This window comes from Furipterus horrens, unplaced genomic scaffold, assembly GCF_987537825.1.
Source record: "Furipterus horrens unplaced genomic scaffold, mFurHor1.1.pri manual_scaffold_4, whole genome shotgun sequence".
Lineage (NCBI taxonomy): Eukaryota > Metazoa > Chordata > Mammalia > Chiroptera > Furipteridae > Furipterus > Furipterus horrens.
In genome coordinates this window covers 54,042,847-54,063,541 of record NW_028327174.1, presented here as the reverse complement: position 1 = coordinate 54,063,541, position 20,695 = coordinate 54,042,847, and the positions used below count along the sequence as shown (strand labels likewise).

Here is a 20,695-nt window from a genome sequence, read left to right as displayed (position 1 = left end):
GCTCAGCCAGAAGGCAATGGTCCTGCCTCCTCCCTCTCCTGCAGCCCGCAGTCTCTTTCTGCTCAGCACTTCCACACACAAATGGCTGCAGCAGCCATTAGCTTCGGTAAGTGCTCTGCATCTCTAATAAGGATATTTGCATATATAACGAAGAACCTTCACAGGTGTTGGAGAAGCACCCCTCCTCTCCTCTCTTTCTCCTCTCCTGCCAGCTGCCACCTGACCTGTGGCTCTGGGGGAGGGAGTAGTCCCTGCCCACTCAGCTGGGAGATGTACTGAGGGGTCAAAGGAGCAGGCAGGTTAGGAGGGTTCCCCTTTCTGGGTCAGAAACAGGCAATGTGAAAGCCCATGTGTCAGCGTGCCTGAGCAAACCCAGTGACATGTATACATATATGAATATGAGCCTGTGTACAAGCACAGAATAGAAGGTCAAGGTCAACACGTCCATCTTTGCCCAAGTGCACTGCAGCACATGGCAATGTACCCAGGTCAGTACAAGTATGTAAAACACATCCCGTGCTGCGCCCATGCAATGGACCATGCACACGGCTGCCACACACGCACCTTCACTTTCATGCCCTGGCACCAACACAGACAATTAGAGAAAAACGCACCTGCACCAACACTTCTCCATCCTAACAGGGACACTCCCTCCTTCTTTTTCTTTACAAACCGAAGCGTCTCTCATGGAGTCACCAACAGTTATTTAGGCCAAAAAACTACCCACCTTCCACAGTTATACAGGCCTATTAAGCACCAAGAGACTATTTTTTTATTTTAAAAAAATGAGTAAGAAGGGCCCTTATACCCTAGATAAGTGGCATTGAAGGGGAAGAGAAAATGCCAAGGCCAGGGTGGCTGGTAGGGCTAGGGTTAGGAACTGGGGGATGGAAGGGTGTCTAACGGGGTGCAGAGACTGGAGGCTAAAGTCACTACAAGGTCATTCTCAGGTTATCCCCTGCAGCCCTGACTCTCCAGCTGCAGACTAGCCAGTCCCCAGCCTGAGGCCTCCTCCCACCCTCCTGTTGGTCCTGCTGAGCCACGTGACTGTTCCTCTCTCTGGCAGCTGCCCCCGATAATGGATGCAGCTGTTCAGCTGTACCTGTTCGGGGACGGATTGCACAGCTCCTAATGACCTCCTTCTCAGGCTGGGGCTGGGGCTGGGGCTGGGGGCTGGGCTGTACCATGGCGCTCCCTTGCTCCACTGGGGCTGGGGCTGACATCAGGTATCTAGAGCTGAGCCTGGAGGCAGACATCCCCTGAGCTGCTTTGGAGTGCTATGGTGTAGGGGCACTGGCCTGGGGTGTGGAGAGGGGAAGTGCTTCTGGAAGGCTGAAAGGGAGAACAAAGCACATCAGTGACCTGGGAAGCTGGGACAGGACTTTAAATAAATGCCTTTTCTCCAAGTCCTTTCCACCCAGGGCAAAATTTAGGTTAAATGTCAAGGAGAACTTCCTGCAGACATACTGGAGCAAAAGACAGAAATGTGGATGAAGACGTTTGGAAGATTTCTTAGCAGGCGATTCAGATCACTGCCCGGCGATGGGAGGCTCAGGGCAAACAGCTACAGAAGAAGTCAGCTGGAGCTAGTAGAGGAGCATGGAGTGAGGGTGAACTGGGAATGGTTTCCTGGAGAGGTGGGGTTGGATGACCCTGAATGGGCATTTGAGGAGGTTGTCACAGATCAGTGCGGGAGGCTGTCTGGGCTGGCTTGGGGAGGGATAGGGAAGATCGCAGGACTGTAAAGATGGCAGAACCCCAGACTTCTCCACTTGGGCACCAAGGACTTGAGGGCAGACACACGCATTCAACAATTCACCAGTGCTGTGGATGCCTGGGGGTTATGAGTGCCCAGGCTGGAGGAGGGCAGAAATGGTGATGAGGAATGAGATCTCTCTACAAGTTTTATTCTGACTCCAAGATCCTATGAATCCCCAGATTAGGATTCTCCATGGGTCGTAAGAACAGAAAGCAGGGCAGGGTGAGCAGATGACTGGTGAAAAGCCCCAGGAATTCTGACCACCGGCTCCCTTTCCCTGGGACAATGGACATGATGGTGTGGCTGTGATAATTGCTAATCACTATTCATTGATACTGTGGGTCACAGTAACAACAGCTCTAGCAGAAACACATTAGTTGCAGTGCCACCATCTTTGGGGGTCTCTTGTCTGAGGGAAGAGCGAAAGGGTGGCCTGAGCCCCTTGGTACCCTGGGTCCCAAAGGAGGACAAAATAAAACAGCTATCCTGGTAAGGCAGGTCTCCCTGTTACTTCTGTCAGTGCTTGTAGTGTGAAGGGTAGTGGGCAGAGGGAGGCGAGGGGCAGGTGGGTTCCTAATGGCCTCTAGCAACCCTTCTTCTGAATGGTTCCCCCGCCTCAACTCTTGTCTCAATACATTTTCTTCTCCGTTTTTATATGGGTCTGGGTTGGTTGAACTGTCTTCACAACAGCGCCCCCTATCTCCCACCACTGGACTTGCTGCCTGTCTGAGCAGGAGGGATGGATGCTCCGCCCTCCCCTACTTTTCACAGCGTCCTGGGTGTCCTTCACCACTGCCATGAGATTTGGGAGACGTGTCAGGTGAGGAGATGCTCCCTCTGTTCTGGGTGTGTGTGTGTCTCTGCCTTTAGGAGGGTTTCTTCATGTGCATGCTGGGGTGCAGGCCCACAGAATGTCTGTGGGGAGGGATGTGTGGCAACGCTCTTATCTATTCAGGGAGGTTATGAGAGGGAAACAGAAGGGTGGGGAGCTGGCTATCCATCAACTTGCCCCGCCCCCCCCCCCCCCAGCAGACCAGGGCGGTTTTGTGAAACCAGGCTCTCCTGATCTTAGTATCATGCTTACATATGAGTGCATACATGCATACACACATATGGGGGGGAACCCCTCAAAAACCGGAATTATCTTCTGGAGGCGGGCCCCTTATAATACAGGCTTCCTCCGCTAGGAGAGTGTTCTTCCTAGAACCCATCTACGTATATCAGTGTATCAGCTGCCATTGTTGTGAGAGGCTGTGTTTGGCTTCAGTGAATGTTTTTTGAAAACTCTTTCAACACGTTTGCCCATTTTATGATGGGTGACTTATGTGCACACCTGCACACACCGTGCTAAGTATTCAGCAATTGTTGACCCAAAATGGCACAACCCCTATGCCCCACCCTCCCTATTGACCTGATCATGCCCCAAGTGGCTTTTTTTCCCCCCAGATGAAAAAGGTCCTCAAAAAGAAATGGTTTGCTGATGTGGAAGAGGAAAAACAAAAAGCGACAGAAGCACTAAAAGGCATCAAAATTGATGAGTTCAAAAACTGTTTTGAGCAGTGGAAAAAAACGACATGATAAGTGTAGTGCATCAAATAGAGAGTACTTTGGAGGTGACAAGTTTAAACATGTAAGAGTAAATACACAATTTTTTATAAATAAATTCCAGGGTTTTTGGGTCCCCCCTCATACATACACACATGTACACACACACATACACCACACACAATACACACACTCATCCCTAGAGATAGCACACTGATACTCAAGCTGACATGCTGGGTGCCTCAGGTTTTCTCTTAGGCAGTCTGCCCTGTGAGCTACTTCCAGGGCAGATTTTCTAATAAACCTCTTTACATGGGTTCTCCTCCTACCACAGATAAAAGCCTCCCTCCCATGACTCCCTAGTGCCCCTGGGTTATCTCAGACTCCGTAGCCTTGCATTCAAGGGGATCTGATCTGGTCCCAACCTGACTTCTCCTATAATCCTCCAATAGGAGTATCTTCCTCAATAAGATGAGTCGTGTGCACTTATATTTCCTCTTCCTGCATGGGTCACCGGAGTGGTGCCCTCTCCCCACTCACATCTCTATTGGGTTAGGCCCACCTCCTCAAGGAGGCCTATTTGACTGTTTCATCTTACAGCAACTTCTTCCTTAGTTTGGTCCTTGACATTTGGAGAATGTCTTCCTAGAGGTTGGCTGGGAGGACCCATTCTCCCCATTTTGAGCCTCTCAAGGCGGGGTCCTTATATATTCATCTTTACTTTCCTGGTGCCAACACAGTGCCTGGCTTCTGTATGTGTAAATAGCTGAGAGGCTCTCTGGGAAGAACATCCATCTGGATTAGATCAAGTCCCTGTTCTGGCTTTTCCTGGCTGTGTGATCCTGACTGAGCAAGCAGCTTACACTCTGTGGGCCTCAGTTTTCCAATGACACCATGAGGAGGCTAGATGTCCCTACTCTAAGATTCTGTGTTTTGGTGGTGGTGAGGATGGAGATGGAAATGCACATACCGTTCCTTTCACCATAGATGGTGAGGAGGCTGGGGGTGGTAACTAGGTCAATGACAGTTAAACTTAGGGGTCTGGAGAGTCCTCCCCACCACACCAGGAGATTGGTGTCAGGTCTAGACAGATCCATGTGGTCTTAGACCACTTCCTTTACCTCTTGTGCCCTCAGATTATTTATATAAAAACTAAGATTAATGTTGAAGCCTTCTTTGGGGCATTAGAAAAGATTCAGTAGGTAAAAGCTTAATTATGCGTGTAATCCATATAGGGACTCAGTTATTTGGGGAGTTATGCCCAGGTCCCCTTCCCTTCTTCTTTCTCTTCATGTAGGCTCTGCTCTGTCTCTTTTCTCTTTCATTATTCCCTGGGAGAACCCATCCCCAGCTCTCCTTCAGTCAGTACAAGAGGGTGGCATCAGATCTTAGTGAGGTCTTGATCTGCAGCCTGCTAGGAGAGCCTGGGCCGCAGAAAGCCTCAGTGAGCTTCCAGTTAGTTCCTCTGCTGGAGTCTCCTGTGCAAATGCTGCTCCGCAGGAATCACGGAATTTCTCACCACCCTAGGTTCCCATAGTCTGCAACTCCCCTGCCTCCCGGACATCCTGCCCGCCATCTGACCCTGACCTCTGGGGTCTCTCCCAGCCTGAGACATGTCCCCTTTGCCTCATCATGCTTCCCTTGGAACACTGAAGCTGAAATTGTCAACAGAGGCCAGGAAACTTCCTCAGAAGGGTGAGGAGGGGGAGTCTTCAGTAAAGGGAGGCCCTTATCCTATATTATGGCCTCTGGCTCCCCTTTGCTTCCCATGTCACCCCTGGAGAGGGTTGGATCAAGGCCCCAGAGCATATCCCTAAGTCCCTGTGCCTCCAGCCTCCATAAGACTTCAGAGGCAGGAAACTTTCTTTGTAGGGAGCTGAAGGGGACCTGGAACATGTTCAGGGGACCCTGGGTCTGTCTCCCTAGCTCTTCTTCAGTCTGTAATCTCCAAGGACTTCAGTGCATCCAGACTGGGGAGCAGTTGCTTTGTTTATGGTGTGGGAGTTTTATCCCACTGACGCCTCTCAGCCCAGGGCTCTTGAGGGAAGAGGGGCTGGACTGTGGGAAAGTCGAGGGAAAGGAACCAAGCCCAATTTTGGAAGGAGGAGTGTTGGTGACTTTTCCCTTCCTTGGAGCAGCTGGGAGGATCTAAAACAATCTAGCACTGTCTTCTAGGGAAGAAGGACCCTCACAAACAGGTGAAGAGGGGATTGAGGGAGGAAACTGAGGACAGAGAAGGGTCAGCAGTCTGTGTGGGCGGGAAGGGGTGCAAAGCTGCTGGAAGTGTGAGTTAAAGAAAGCCAAGAGCAGAAAATGCCAGCCAGAACTCCGTGAAATTGGTTTGGCTGTGAATATGAGTATCCGGGTCACTGTGAATAAGTGTGTGAGGGCCCTTGAGGCTGGGGCTGAGTCACAGTGTTTCATTTTTATGACCGGGACTGGCCTCTGCTTGCGGGAGGCCAAGAGAGGAGGCAGGGCTGGGCAAAGTAACACAGCCCTTGCCTCTGACCCAGGGCTGTCCTATCCTGACTTTCTCTTGCTCTTAGTTTCCCAGCCACTCTGGATCTAATTGAAAAATATATATTCTCCACTCTCCACAACCTCCCATGCTCTCTCCAACCCTATTTCCCCTAAGTAGTTATGTATGAACTTTGACCCTGGGAATCCGCTTGGGGGGGAGCAGTTTGGGAAAACATGATAGTAGAGCCTCATAAAGAATTCCAACAGCTTGCAAACAGCCAGTGCTAAATTGTCCCTTCAAGTGAAAATTAAAGCAAATGTCTGTTTTATGGCCATGTTTTCTTGGGCTGCAGTTATGGTGGGAGTGCAGGCGGCTCAGAGCTGGGAAGCTTGTGAGGGTGGAGGCATGCAGGGTGGTGTGTACCTGGGCAGGCCATACGCAGCTGTAACTGGAGGCCCTCTGGTCCACTCCATGCATCCCTCCCTCCTCTGCCCTTTTCTGTGCAGAGAGAGCGTGGAAGCAATGCTAGCCCCAGAAAGTCTCTCTTCAGATCTTCCTTCTCTTCCAGTGTGATTTTGGAGAGCTCTTGCTCTTTGTGGGACCCCAGCTTCCTAGGGTGCCTGTGACTGAAGCCCTGGGGTCATCCTGGCCAGTGGCTTGACCCAGAGTCTGTGACACCCCTAGTTTCTTTAGTGGGCCTCTGGTAGCTGCTAGGGCAGGGGGAGGGGCTGCTGCTCAGGCTCCAGACTACCAGCTGCCCTTGCACTGTTTTCTCCAGACTTCTACATATTAGGATTCTGAGTTGAGGCTGGTTTGAAAAGAGGTTCTAAGGCGATGATAGTGATGGTGGTGATGGTGGTAGTAGTGGTAAAGGAAACAACCGACCTACTCTAATCCCTTCATTGTGCAAGTGAAGAAACTGAGGCCCAGAGGGAACATGCTAGGGAAGATTCTTGGATTAGGTGAAAGGAAATCGGGACCCTGATTTTGACTCAAGTCATTCCCCCTCTCTGGGCCTCAGTTTCCTCGTTTATAAAACTAGATAATCAGAGTTCATGAACTTCAGGGTCCTTTTCAGGCCTGTGAAATCCTAGATAAGTACATAATAATGACAACAATAGCCCATGTTTGTTGACCCCTAGGATGTACCAGGTTTTAAGTGCTATGCATTTTCCATGGGTCATCCCATTTAAGATTTAATAACTTTATGAGGTATCATTATTCCTGTGAGTACCCTAAGGCACAGAGAAGTTAAATAACTTGGCTGAGGTCCTTCCATGGCAAAGAGGGAATTTGAACCCTAGCAGTCCCTCTTCAGGGCCTGGGCACTCAGTCACTACTCACACAAGTACTGGATCCAGGTCACCCAACTGGGGATTGGGTCCCCAGCCCCACTGACCTACAGGCCAGTGTTCCTTCCCCTGACCAGGCTTCCTCTCCAGCTTCAGGCTGTCTGGAGGCTGCTGGAGGCTGTTGTACTTGGGGTCTTGAGGCATATTGCTCAGGGCACATCTTGAGAGACTTCAGGAAGCTACGAGGTTTCTTGATCAGGGGACAACTGTACAATATTATAAAAAATCCCCTCCCTTACCCTCACCCATTGGCTGCCCACCTAGGAAGACCTCCTGCAATATAGTAGCTAGGCTGGCCCAGCCTGCAATACCACTCAGTGAACCCACCACCCCCTGGCCCGCAGTGCTTGTCACTTCCATCCTGGCTATTCCAGCCTCTTCTCAGGGGCTTCACTGAACAGGATGTTGGATCTGGCTTGCCTCTCAGAAGACAATTTATGGCGACATGTCGGAGACTCTGTTTTAATGAAGTTGCAAAAGTAGGTTAATAGGCTGTGGGTGTTTTTCATTTCCCTCCCCCTGCCCCATCTCTTTCCCTGAGAGAATGAATGATGCCTCTCCCAGCATGATACAGAGTCAGGCTGAGGATCCGGCATAGACTCATCCACTCATATCTCTTCCTTAGCCTCTGCTCACCTCTTCGGCACTCTTCCTCCCTGATGCTGGGAAGGTGCTCAGAGTGTTCAGCCCCATTCTTTCTGCTACCGCTGTGGCCCAGAAGTTGCTCCAAAGTCAGGAAAAAGAGCAGGATATATTTGAGTGGTAGGGACCGGGGTGGGGCTGGAGCAGGGGTGGAACCCTGCTGAAGAAGGAAGCTAGAATTACAGGTAATAGACTTCTTCTGGATTGGAGAGGCCTGGAGGTAGAAGCTTAGCTAGCAGAGACCTGGATAACTCTGCAAGTCTGAGGGGAGGAACTGAGTTTCTGGAAGCCTCTCCAGTTGCTGCCCCTGCCTCTCTAATTTATCTGTATGTCTCCTGTTGCCGTGCCTGATACATGGCTGCCTTTGTAAATGTTTGCTGAGTGAATGATGGATACAAGAGTGAATGACTCTTCTTTCCTTACCCAAAATCTCTGGGGCTAGAACTCACCCTCATCCATGCTCACCTCTAAATGGCTCTGTTCCTGCTTGGGATCCCCTCCCTTCCCACCTCTTTGCTCAACCCTTGCTCCATGCATTCATCTCTTAGAAAGTGTTCCAAGATTAAGATGCAAGAACAATTCTCCATTTGCTTGCATGGGTCCAAAATGAGGGTCTGTCATCTCTGGAAGATAACAGGAGAAGGGCGTATACGTTTTTCCTCCAGATTCTTCCCTGCCTCAGCAACACCCAGGCAGGGCTCCAAGACTGAGGTGGGAGCTCAGAGCCTAGTTGTTGGGAACACACACTGAGGAGTAGCACACTGCTGCCTAGGCCCTTCTCCCCAGTCCTTCCTCCCTACAGAAAGCCAGGGGCATACACAGTATCTGGCCTTCACTCCCTAAGGAGCAAGGGTCCTTCCACACTCCCAACCCCTCCCTGTCAGTAAATGACACTGATGACCAGGTTTTGGGACCTGAATACCAAGATGGGGTGGAGCAGGGCCTTGCTGCCCTGTAACCTCAGATTATTCCCCTCTTCTGGGAACCTGGGTCACCTCTATCATCCTCCCAGCCCCTGGCTTTCTTTTGCACCTTAGTTTCCTCCCCATTCTGGGCCCAGGCAGAAGCACAGGCTTGTGGGCTTTTAGACTGACCCTAAAGAAATCCCAGAGAAACACTACTATAAAGCCCAGAACACTCCACCAAAATCCCCAGGGCAACTCCTCAGAAATCCCCAAACCCTACATCAGCATCCAGAACGTACAGTTATACCCCAAAGCCCTATGGTAACAGGCGAGTGCACAAGGCTAGATATGGGTTGGTGGAAGCACGGAGGATGTCCATCCAGGTCCAGTAGAGGGACCCAGTTATCTGCCACTTCGTCAGGATGTCTGAGGAGCTCAAATGGGAGACCAGGAGGTTAGACCTTGGAAGACCCTCCCTGAATCAGTTGGGTCCAAGGGCTTCAGATCAGAAGAGCTTAACGCAGGAGGACAGTAGGCATCAGAATTGGAAAAGAGGAGAGGAGCAGAGTTAGGGAGGGCTCTGGTTGGTGATTCCACAGCTCTACGGGGGGCAAAGGCCATGAGTTCAACCTGCATTCACTGGAAGTTAAGACTCTCTGGGTGTAAAATTGTAAATGAAATGTAGAGTCAGGAGGCGAAGGGACTCCAGGCTCTGCCCTCAACCCTTGACCTTGAGCAATTTACACCCATGTCTACTGTCTTCTTTCTCTAACCTTAGGGGATACAAACATCAAGCATTCTCGATTTCATAAAAACCTTTTCTGACAGGTGACAGAACCACTGGGAGGAGGCTCTCTGGGCCCACGATTTACTAGAGGAAAGCAGTGTCAGTCTCTCCCTGGTTTGGGCGGAGGTGAGTTCCAATGTTGGGCTTGGACAGCATTCCAGTCCCAACTCTGCTGCTAGCCCATCCTTCCTACAGGCCTCAGTTCCCCTCTCTGCAAAACAAGGGGAGTTGCTCTGGCTGATCACTCAGAGCCTCACCTTTCATCAGATACTTGTTTAATAAATGTCAAGTTCCTTAAAAGAATCAAATGAGATAATGAATGCTGAGAAGGTTTGCCATAATCTAACTCATGCTCTCAGCTTGAGGGGCTGAGGGGCTGGGGAAAGGTGCTTGGAGGTGGGCCATCAGGGCGGGGACCCCTGCTGAGGCAGGGGCAGGCAGCCAGGCTCAGGTTGATGGTACCCACTTCCCACCACCATGCCTCCCACTGCCCAGCCCAGCCTGGGCTCTGGAGACCAAGCCCTGCTCATGCTGTGGGTGGGGTTCCCAGGGGCAGGGGCAGAGGAGGTGGGAGCCTCCCTCTCGAGTGGCTCCGAGCTGGAGCACAGCAATTACGCGGGAGGATTTATGTCCCTTTGCCTTTAATCGGAAACTCCGTGTCAAGAAGAAAAATCTGCACTGTCCTCCGGCCCGGCTTCCTGCTTTATCATTATTATTGGAGGAAGGTTGATTTGGAAACTTAAAGAAAAGTGGGGCCGGGGGTGGGAGCCATGAGGGAAGGGGAGGTATGGGGCAGAAGGGTGGTCTTCCTACTGTTTGTCCTGGTTTGTCATAAGAAGGGGACAAAGGGCAGGACAGGGGCTGGGGGTCCGGGAGGGCAGGTGAGAAGAGACTCGAGGGACACTAAGGGAAATGTAGGGACTGGGGGATCGTGGAAAGAAGCAGTGTTCAGAAGCTGGGGTGACACCAGGAGCAAGGGAAAGGGTGGGCAACCATAGGGGACAACCAGAAGCTGAAGCAACTTGGAGAGAGAGGAAGAAGAGAACTAGGACTCACGGTGGAGGGAAAGGCAGCCAGATACTGGACAGACATTGTGGGGGAGGAGAGAATGGAGTAATTGGAGGGGGGCAGGAGCTCTCAGGGGGATGCTGGAGAGGGAGAGTATGGAGGTACCAGAGGGGACAAGGGTGGGGGGAAGCAGAGGGCTGGGGGTCATGGAAGGAAGAGGCAACCAGGGGCTGGAAGAAGGAGGAGGTAACCAGAGGGATAGCCAGGGGCTGGGGCTTGTGGCAGGGTTGGGCCAGGGACCCAGGGACTGTGGCTATTTTAGCCTGTACCTGCTGACCTGTCCCTGAGAAGGCCTCTCCTCCCCGGCCCACCTAAGACCTGCTGCCTCCTGGTCTCCTGGGTGGAGGGCCTGACCTCCCAGTAAGCCCCAGGTTTTCCCCTTCCACTTTGGGAGCTGTTTCTCTGGGTAATGGGATACAGTGACTGGGAATATGCTGAGGGAACTCCTTGATGCTCGGGCCCTTAAAGGACTGAAACAGAAGTACCCAAGGGGGAGAGGCCTGTGCTCTGGGGAAGGGGAGGGATCCAGGACAGAAGCCCTCTGTCCTAGCATCCCCGCATCTTTGACGGAAGTCCCCCTAGTGCCTTACTTGTTATCTGTCCTGTTGCCAGGATTTCATTCTGATGTGTGGAAAGGCACCAGCTCTGGAGTCAGTCCCTGACACTGACACCCATGTGCACTTCTGTGAACCTTAGGTTCTGTGTCTGTAGCATGGAAACAGTAATATCTACATGTTGTCAAGATTGGAGACAACTAGGTAAAAGACACCATGCCCATCTGGGGGCAGTGCCCAATGTATGCGACTTCTTTTGTTGACAAAGCACTGATTAAATCTCTATGCCTTTCCTCACTTGATCGTCATGACAGCTTAATGAGGGAGCCTGGGTAGGTGTCATTTTCTTCACTAGTGATGGGAACCGTGGTACAGAGCACCTGAGTGACTTGCCCAAGACCACACAGCACATCACTGGGACAGCCAGGTGAGACATCCCCATAATACCGCGCGAGGGGCTTGAAGACCTTCCCCTGGTTCTCCTTCCTCCCTCCTTCCCCCAGGGCCCCACCCCCAGCCCCTCATCCCTGGGACCTGGGTTGAGTTTGGGGTACTCAGTGGAGTGGCTGTGCTGCTTGTCCTCCTGCAGCCTGGGCCGTGCCCACCCTCACGCGCCTCCTCCCCAGCTCAACTAAGAGGTTTTATAGCCGTTTACGAGCAATTTCTGTCCATATATCACCGGAGATATATAGCCAGGCAAATATTAGGGACCCAAGCGGAGGTTTTAGAGGCGAGTTTTACTGCTGCTGAAAGAAGGCGTGATGGACAGCCTGTGGAGACCCACCTCCCTCTCGCAGGCGGCCGGGCGGTGGCAGCATGGACTAGCGTTCAGCCAGGAAAACTGTGTGAAGCTTGAGTGTCATGCTGGCACGGAGGGGTGCCCTGGTGGAGGATAATGATCCAAGGATGGGCTCTGTTCTTCACAGATCCATGCGAATGGGTGGGGAGGAGACCAGAAGTCGCAGGCTGACTTGGACAGGACATCCTCTACAAACCCGAGCAGGAAGACACGGAATTCCAGTGGATTCGATCCACAGAAAGATGGATTGAAATGAGATGCCAGGAAAGTGCTGCCCTACATGGGCCGCTGGAAGAAACTGCCACGTGGTTTTCTGCTGGGAGTCTTTAAAAACTGGATCTGAATGAGGGAACCCCTGGCTGGAGTCAGAGGGCTGGACAACGTGGCCTCTTCAACTCTTGGGTCTTCCCCAGTGATGAAGTTGTGTAGAGGGGGGCATGCTTGCTCTGTTCTGCCTCTCTGTCCCAAGCCGCAGCCCTCCTGGCCCCTGGCCCCTGGCCCCTGTGGGCCGCTGGGCTTGGGTGGGTGCAGAGGGGTGAGGAGAGCCTTCTTGGCTTGTGGCATATGGTGAGAAGATGTCCCGGGGAATCCTCGTTCCTGATTTAAGCGGCTCCGACAGCTTTATGGCGCCTCCTTGAGTGCGCCCCCAACGTTGGCCGTTTAACTTTTTAGCGTCGTTTAACGCTTAGGCTCCAGCGGACAGGCAGGCCCCTCAGCCCCAGAGGCAGCAGCACTAAATCAGGACACTCTGAGGCCCCGATAAATAATTTTTACAGGGCACGAAGCCCATAGATCACCAGTGGGGGTGGGGGGGGGGAGAGTGGCTGTGATATTTCAACTGATTGTCATATATGACTACCCCGTGCTCTGATCCAGGTCATCCACATGGCAGCCGGCTTCATAACCACAGTCAGCCCCAGGGTCCTTGATACAGGGCATGGGAGGGGTGGTGAGGAGATGGTGCCCCCAATAGCCCCACAGCCAGCAGATGGTCCGGGAACACACGGTCTGCTCAACCTGCCCTAGTCTGTAGAGGTCCAGTGAAAGAGGGCTGTAGGCAGGATGGGAGGAGAGAGAGAGAAAAAGCTTTCTGTAGCCAAAAAAATCACTTTTTAGACCACCTTCCTGGTTCTCCAAACAGCAGCAAAGCTGAGGGCCTGTGAGAGAACAGGTACTGTGCGCGGAGCCAGAGGGAGGGCAGTGCTAACTAAAGGCCGGAGGGAACAGGAACGTCTAGGGAAAGAGAGAGAGCAGCAAGGAGACAGAGAGGTGGGGAGGCGAGGGACAGAAAAATGAAGATGGAAAGACCCAGGAAGACTTAGAGAGAAGCAGGGGGAGACAGACAGAAACCCACCTAGAAAGGACACTCCAACAGAGTCTTTTCCTAAAGCCTGGTACCAAGTCAAAGAGAGTGTTCTGGACAGGCCCGGGGTTGGGGTGGTATCCATGCCAGGCTGGGACTCCCGCGCCCTCTGAGCATGCCGTCCGACTGGCCGCAGGCCTGTGTCTCTGCGCCAGCTCCACGCTGTTCCCGCCCACCCCTCCCTTCAGTGCCCTTGCCCCGTCCCTCATCTGTAAGATCCTGGGATTTGCAGGGACACTTAATCCATATGGAGCTGATTCATTCCCATCTAAATCATCTCCATGAGCCTCCCTAAGAGCCCTCTGATGTGCCAGCCGCCATTCCTCTCCCCTGATGGTGGCGGGCTGGGGGCTGCCAGTAAACAAACCTCAACCGCCATCCATCCATCCCGGCATCGTCCATCAGTCCAGCCGGGACCATTCATCTCTCCACCCTGCTCCCCCCACCCTGGGGGTCCATCAGTCTGTCAGTCCCTCTGAGTGTCCCCTCCTCCTCATGCCCCTCTACACTGCTCTGCCTTGTTTTGGGTGGGATCTTGAGGGGTCATCTCTGCCACCCATCTGCTTGCAGACAGGAGTCTTACCTCTCCCCTGGCACAGCAAGACGGGGGCTCTCCTGGTTCTTGGCTTTCCCAGAAGAGAGGCCTTCTGGTGATCTCACTGTACATCATTGACAATCCCTCTCAGGGAAGTTATTTCTCCTGTCTAGCTTGTGTGTCTGAGATTCACATACGATCACGTGTCTGGATGTGGATGAGGGTAAGATTATGGGGTTCTGTGTAGGCATGAGAGTCTCCAGCATTTGTAATATGTACCTCTAAGGGTTAGTGTGGTATATGGAGTGCAAGCAGTAAAACAGCCCTTCTTCATGTCTCCCTCAGCAGAGTCCAGCCTAGCACATAATGGGTGTTCCATGTTAATAGATTGCTGACCATGATCTTCTTTATCAGCTCTAATGTGTCCAGTGGCCTCACATACATCCCAGGGAAGTTTTCAGTGGGATGATCCCATGGGTCTGATGCAGGACTCAGATCATGGCTCTTCTAGCCTGGCAGGGTTTGCAGGAAACCCTAAGGAGAGTCTCTCACTTCTGCCCTCTCACCCGAACTTCTTAGCCCAGACCTGGGGGTTGAATTTTCCCAAACAACTGTGTCTTGGCAATAATGGGGTGGAGGAGGAGGAGGAGCAGGTGCTGGTGGGGCCTTCTGTAGCACTGAAGCAGAACCATCACATCTGGGGACGCTCTCATGCACTAATAAGGAGGGAGCACTGCTGCCCCAGCCCCAGCTTTATGCATAATGTCTCTTTCCCTCTCATGTCTTCATGTCAGCTTGGGAGTGGTGGTTCTGGGAAAAAGCTAGGACTCTGCTAGGAGAGAAGATGGGCAGTTTCTGGTCCCATCTCAGTTTCTCCACCACAGTGCCAGTTGGGGAACAAGTTCATCTCTGGAGTAGAGAGTTCGGGTTAGATGGTAGTTAGCCTGCGGAGGGAAGACTTGGGCATGAGTTTAAGGGTTTAGGGTGGTGGAAGTGGAGTCACAGGGAGGGATGAGGGCAGCACATGCGGCAGGCATGTCTTCACTTGGATTCCACAGTAATGGCAAGTGGGAGGGGCAGAGGAGAGGGAGATGGCACCCTATCACAGCCAGCCCCTCCCCAAGACCCAGAACACCTTGAGCATCTGACCCACCCCCTAGATCAGACAAGACCAGGTATTGAATCCCACTGTGTGAGTCCCAGCCCTCCCTCACTCTCCCCACTTCCCACATGATTTCCCAGCACCTTTTCCTTTTGTCATTGGTCCCCTCCAGGGAGCCACTGTGAGTGCACAGAACAGGTGGGGCTCTCCAGCTGCCATCCAGCTGTGAGGATCCCTGACCTCAACTCAGGTTGGAGAGAAGTCTCTAATTCTAGTCTGAAAGATGAGAAGGACTGGGTGAGGGGGAGAGGGGCTGGAGGAGGGCATGGGGAAGCTAACCACTCACGCATGTGGGTGGGGAGCGCCCTACAGGTGGCAAGGCCCAGCTTAAGAGTGATAAAATGCTTCTTGGTTCTGTGAGCTAGAGACATATGGGGTATATAAGGCCAAGCAAAATTAGAAATTATTGCCTAAGAGAGGACATGAGGGAATAAGAAAAAATTCAGGTCAGGGAGATCCAGTGCCACCCGCCCTCATCACTATGGTGACAACCCATCTGTGCTTGACTGGATCAAAGTCCAAGAGGAAGAAGAGTCCTGAGAACCAACTCTCAGGACCTCCAGGGGAAAAACTGATCCCCAAAACGTGCATTTCCCTAATGTTGCACAGAGCAAGGGGAGCAGGACACAGCTGCTCAAATGCTCTGGGTGGGACAGCTGGTGGAGCTTTTCCCATCTTCCTCCTTCCTCTCTCCCCATCGCTCACCTCTCTCTAGTCCATTGGGGAGCCAATGCTCTCTTCTCCCATTGGCCTGCAGTTCACAGTTCTCCCCAGCCTCCTGCACTCAGTGGCTCCTACCCTCTCTTGCCCCCTTTGAAACTTCCCTTCTTGCAAGAAGCCTCCCAGACTTTTCTTACACAGCCCCAACCCCCAAATAAAAAATATAAGAAATGTCCACTTACCCAAACTTGTGGCTGATACAAGTCCTTTAGGATCTACTTGTAGGCTGGCACCCTTGTCCAGCATGTTTGAAGTCTGTTTTGTCTGTCTGTCCTCTATCACTCAGTATATCCATGTGTCCAGATTTGGCTGTGACCTCCACAATGCAGACCTCCACGAGGGTTTATGTAGTCAGCATCAGATCTCCAGGAGCAACCTGACTTTTGATACAGTTGACAGTCTTTCTTCTGATTTCTCGAGGCGGAAGTGTCTTGAAGGATGCCGAAGGGCCTAAGAGGGCCATTGAGTGTGGCAGATGCTCTTCCCCTGGGGAAGCCACCTCTTGCTACAGCAAGCTGTGACTATGGCTGGACAGCAGGAACTTCTCACTGTTCTTAGGTTAAAGGAAAGGTTTCCAGGTTTCAGTGAAAACTTTGAGGAGGGATGACCTTGACCTTTCTAAGCTCTGAGAGAGCAGAGGGTGTCAGTTTGGAGGGGTTTACTTCCACCCTTGTAAGACTGACTGAAAAAAGTGAGGGCCACTTCCTCTTTTAAGAGCTCTGATTCATTCACTCTCAGTGTGTCCCATTCACACTTTCTTAGGTGATTGTTTTTTGGCCAATAGGACTCCCTGTCCTATTCTTCTCATGATCTGGGAACCACCTTGGGGAACCAACTCCAGCTCCATCTGATGGAGTCAGAAAAACAGAGTAAGAGTCATTTCTGGACAGTGATGCAGCAAACCAACCAGGTACTGGGACTGCCCTCGTCTCTTCTTTGAATGTAAGGAAAAGGATGTGATCCTGGAGGAAAGGCGGGGGGTGGGGGTGGGGGCAATTGGAGAGAGCAAGGTGTGGTATCAGCTAGAAGAGGACCCCCTCCCAGCTGACCAGACCCAAATGTGCACAGATGGAAATGTCTTCACAGCCAAGGGCCCCTTCCTCCCAAGTAGAAAATCCCACAAGTGGGGAACATCTGGATCAAACCACAGCCATGAAAGCCCAACATCAAACGAGGGTTTCCGAGCAACCCTCCCCACAGGCCTTGCTCCAAGAGAAATTGCAGATCTTCCTGCTTGAAGCTTTTAAGTGTCACTGAACTCCTCAAGTTTGGGATCGCTCCTTATTCACAGAGACAGATGTCCCCGAGTGAGCCGGTTGGCTTTGATTACCCCCAGCGGGAGAGGGTGTATGTGACTGGATCCTGGCTGTGTTGGGGGCTAGCCTGGGATTTAAAGTTGTGATGAGGGGCTTCAGCAGTTCAGGCTGGGGGCTGGGGGAGAGCTGGGACAGGTGGGCCTTTTAAAACGTGCCTACATCAAAGGTTTGAGTAGGCTCCCTTCCCAGCATTGGCGCCTCGGGGCAGGAAAGCAGTGATTTCACCACATAACTGCACGTAGGATGGATCTCAGTCTGAGAACTTCTGGGGAATGTGGAGAGGGGAGGGAGGGGTGCTCCCCAGAGGGGAGGAAAGGGCTAAGGGGGTTTCTCATTTCCAAAATAGCCTGCTTAGGCCAAGGAAAATGGGGCCATATGCTGCCTCCCTCCCACTCTGCCCCTGTGGAGGGAGAGCTGAAGGGAGGGGCACTCTCTTCCAAGGCGGGGAGGAGGGAGCAGCTGCAGCAATGGGAGGTGGGAGCAGGATCTGGATGGAGAATGAAGGGGAAGCAGTAGTGTCTCCCCCAAAGGCAGGAGGAAAGCCGCAGAACAGTTCCTCCCTGCTCCCCAGGCTCCTTCCAGGTCTAGGAGTCAGAAAGCACAGCCATGGGCCATCGTGCCAGCAGGCATCATGGACAGTGTTGGACGGCTTGGGGAGGAGCCCGGGGCCAGCTGGAATCCCAGTTCACATTTGAGTAATCTACCTGGGGAATGGGTGGGAGTGCTGGCATACTGACACTCCACGGCGAGCTTGGTTTAAGAAGCCAGTGGTTTATTTTTGAGATGGAAGGTGACCTTCAGTTGGGAGAGGTGTGGGGAGAAGAAGAGGTACGATTTACTTACTAGTTTACATTAGCCTCCCCCTTTAGGATGCCCTCCTGTCCCTCTTCCCTCCCCTTTCCCCAGAGAGGTTTGTGGGTGTGCATGGTGCTCTATGATGCCTGGGTGAACCTCCAGTGATGGTCCATCCCACACTGCTTTATAAAGACCTATTTATGGGTTCTTTCCCTGTCTAGACTGCCAGCGTCTTGAAGGCATGGACTTCCTTACTCTCCCTGTGTCCCTAGTGCTGACAGTGCCTGGCAGAGAGGAAGTGCTCAGCCATGCTCCCTGCTCCGTCTCCCTGCTGGAGCTTATTCTCCCATGGCCAATGTTCTGGGGGAACAAAGGACAACCCATATGATGATTCCTCAGAAGCCTGCAGGCCTCTGAGGGGCTACAGGGGCAACTCTAGTTGACCTTCTCTGGGAGTCTTGGGAGGACCATACTTAACAGCACTTTCTCCCACTTCTGAAGTTTAGGGTGCTTAAGGTTCACCTTCATGGTCAGGTTTATTATTATTTTAAAAATCTGGGATGGATTTTTTTGGGTCACATGAGACCCTATGCTCTTTGGGACCAGACTCTTTTACCCATACTCTTTCCATGGCCCCAGCACAAAGGAAGAGTTTAGTCAAGGAGTTCAACAAGGCTATTTACTGGCTAACCCTCTCCTCCGAGAGCTGGAGTGCCAGTATTTGATGGAGTGGCTTGTGGTTGGTCTGGGGCTCTGATGGCTGAGCATCCAGGAGCTGTTGAGTTGGGGATGTCATGGCATGATGGGGTGAATACGATCCATGAAGGAGCCCCTGTCCCAGTGAGGTGAGGACACCAGGAGGGGTGAATGACTCTACAGACTGAGAGGAATATTGAGGAGGGGGCTGTGGAAATGGCAGAGGCCAGCGGGTTTTATTCAGAAAGGCTCTTGGGGAGAGGAAAGTATGAAAGAGATTGAAAGGAGAGAAGGGAAGGGGTGGACAGAGGATGAAGGACAGTATCCAGCTGGGATAGACTTGGCAGAGGCTGAGGAGGCTAAAGTCGCTTTGCCTGTAACTGAGGGCCCAGGTGTGAGCCTGGCAAGCCTTGTGCCCAGGAGGGGTCCTGGCAATGGTGAGCATTCACTCTGTACTCTGAGGACTATGCCCACCCTGCCATTACCCATTCCCATCTCCCCCCAAACTCTAGGCCAGATGGGATCATATGTCTCACTATGACTTCTAGGCCCAGCCTGACCTGTGCTCCAGCAGCATCACCTGACACCAAGCTCAGGTCAGATCAGCTTTTCTCCACACCCCCAAGGTCCTCCCAGGGGCTGGAGCTGCCTTTGAAGTTGTTGGAGAGAAGATTGGTGAGCTGTGTGCTGAGCCTAGATCTCCCAGCCGTCAATGAGGTGGGGAGGATATCCACTTTGAGCCCTTTTTCAAGGGCTGAGGTGTTGACACTTTAGCTGTCACAACTTAGCTTTTTCACCCTTGAATGCTGTGTGAGGCTGACTAAACTACCAGGCATCTCTGGGCTGTAGGGTTGCAGCAATGCTTAGTTCTGGGAACCACTTTTCACTGCACTCCTAGAGCACAACTCTAGGTGGTGCCATTCACATAGAATTCAGTGTGCATGGCAGCCCTCGTCCTCCACCCTAGTTGTGTGACAGTGGGCTGCCATCAAGCTCTTTTTGGGTCAGGTTCTGTTTACTAGCCCCAACTGGTCAACTTGAGAACCAGGAATATTCAAGTGACGCTTTGCCCAGAGACAGAGATGGACAAAATGATCTCCAGAGTTAAGTCCTCATGAGAAGTGGGGTTGTCCTGGAACCAGGACCAGGGAGCAGTATGCAGTCTTAGACTAGGTAGCAGGAAAAAGAAAGGACACATTCCATCCATCTGGGAAGGAATACTGCCTTAAACCCCCAGATTGAGCACCCAGGAGGGGTGGCACTTAGTAGGTCTGCAGTTAATATGAGGAAATGAGAATCAGTGGGTACATTCCAGTCTCTGGAATTGGGGTTCTTGGAAGCAGAAAGGCATGGGAATTTGCTGAAATCTGAAATGGAAGCCTGACCCAGATGGGGGTCAGGAATTCGTTTCCTTCCCTTTTTCTCCTTCTTATGGAAAGCTCCGTTCACTGTTTAGGATGAAAAATAACAACCAGATGAATGAAAGCAGGATCATCAGGAATGATAAATAATACACTCCAGATGTGGCTTCGGAGCACTGCGTCTGAACGAGCACTGCTGCCTTCATGCAGTCACCTTGTGGGGAGATTCCTTATTCCACAGGCTGCAATGACACAGGCTTTTGTAGCTCCTCTTTTGGAATAGTCTTCAGGATATATGACTCAATTTTTAAATGTCCTTATTGGTGACAAATCTTCATCCGTTGCTTTTTGTGAATCAGTCAAAAAAAATAATTCATAGTTAACAACGGATATCTTGACTATTTTGTAAAATGGCTATCAAGTCCATTTTTAAGGGAGACTGTAGAAATGTTTTAATCAATAGAGGTACCTAGGGGATAAGTGTATGTCCTCCTAAGGTGACATATTATTTTGAAGGACAACCCTGATTTGTCCTCCCATTTTTGTTTCAAGAAGCTAATCACAGATATATAGCCCATATTGTATTCTATATAATAAAATAATGTATTACAATGTTGAATGCTATATGCTAACAACTTCCTTCTTCTCCTGCTGCTATTATGAATTAATACTTCTGACAATGTAAAATGCACTTGCTTTTGCCAAGGAAGGGAGGGAATAGAGGCACAGGGCAGAGCCAAATGAAGAATTGGTACAATTATCCAGGGTGAAAGTTTAGATCTCCATCTACATTTAAGAGTTGCCTAACTCTGCATTTCTCCCTGGACTAGCTCCATATTCATTCTTCAAAAGGATCTGGTCAGCTGGACAGTGTG

General features: G+C 51.6%; 1 protein-coding gene across 4 annotated transcripts in view; it reads left to right on the top strand.

The window, feature by feature from the left end:
• SMUG1 (single-strand-selective monofunctional uracil-DNA glycosylase 1) overlaps positions 1–20,432 on the top strand; it is a 50,809-nt gene extending 30,377 nt beyond the window's left edge. For 2 of the 4 annotated variants that reach the window (XR_016510477.1, XR_016510476.1), the window contains exons 4-7: positions 9,493–9,577; positions 16,415–16,562; positions 19,086–19,176; positions 19,916–20,432. Coding sequence is in view for 2 of the 4 variants with exons in the window: in XM_090273301.1 (XP_090129427.1) it covers positions 9,493–9,577; positions 11,132–11,181 (135 nt within the window). In the remaining 2 variants the exon portion in view is untranslated. Of the gene's footprint in view, positions 1–9,492; positions 9,578–11,131; positions 11,371–11,428; positions 11,501–11,999; positions 12,364–16,414; positions 16,563–19,085; positions 19,177–19,915 lie in introns of those variants that run through there. The other 2 variants (XM_090273302.1, XM_090273301.1) reach the window with 2 other exon arrangements.
• The last annotated feature ends 263 nt before the right edge of the window (positions 20,433–20,695 follow it).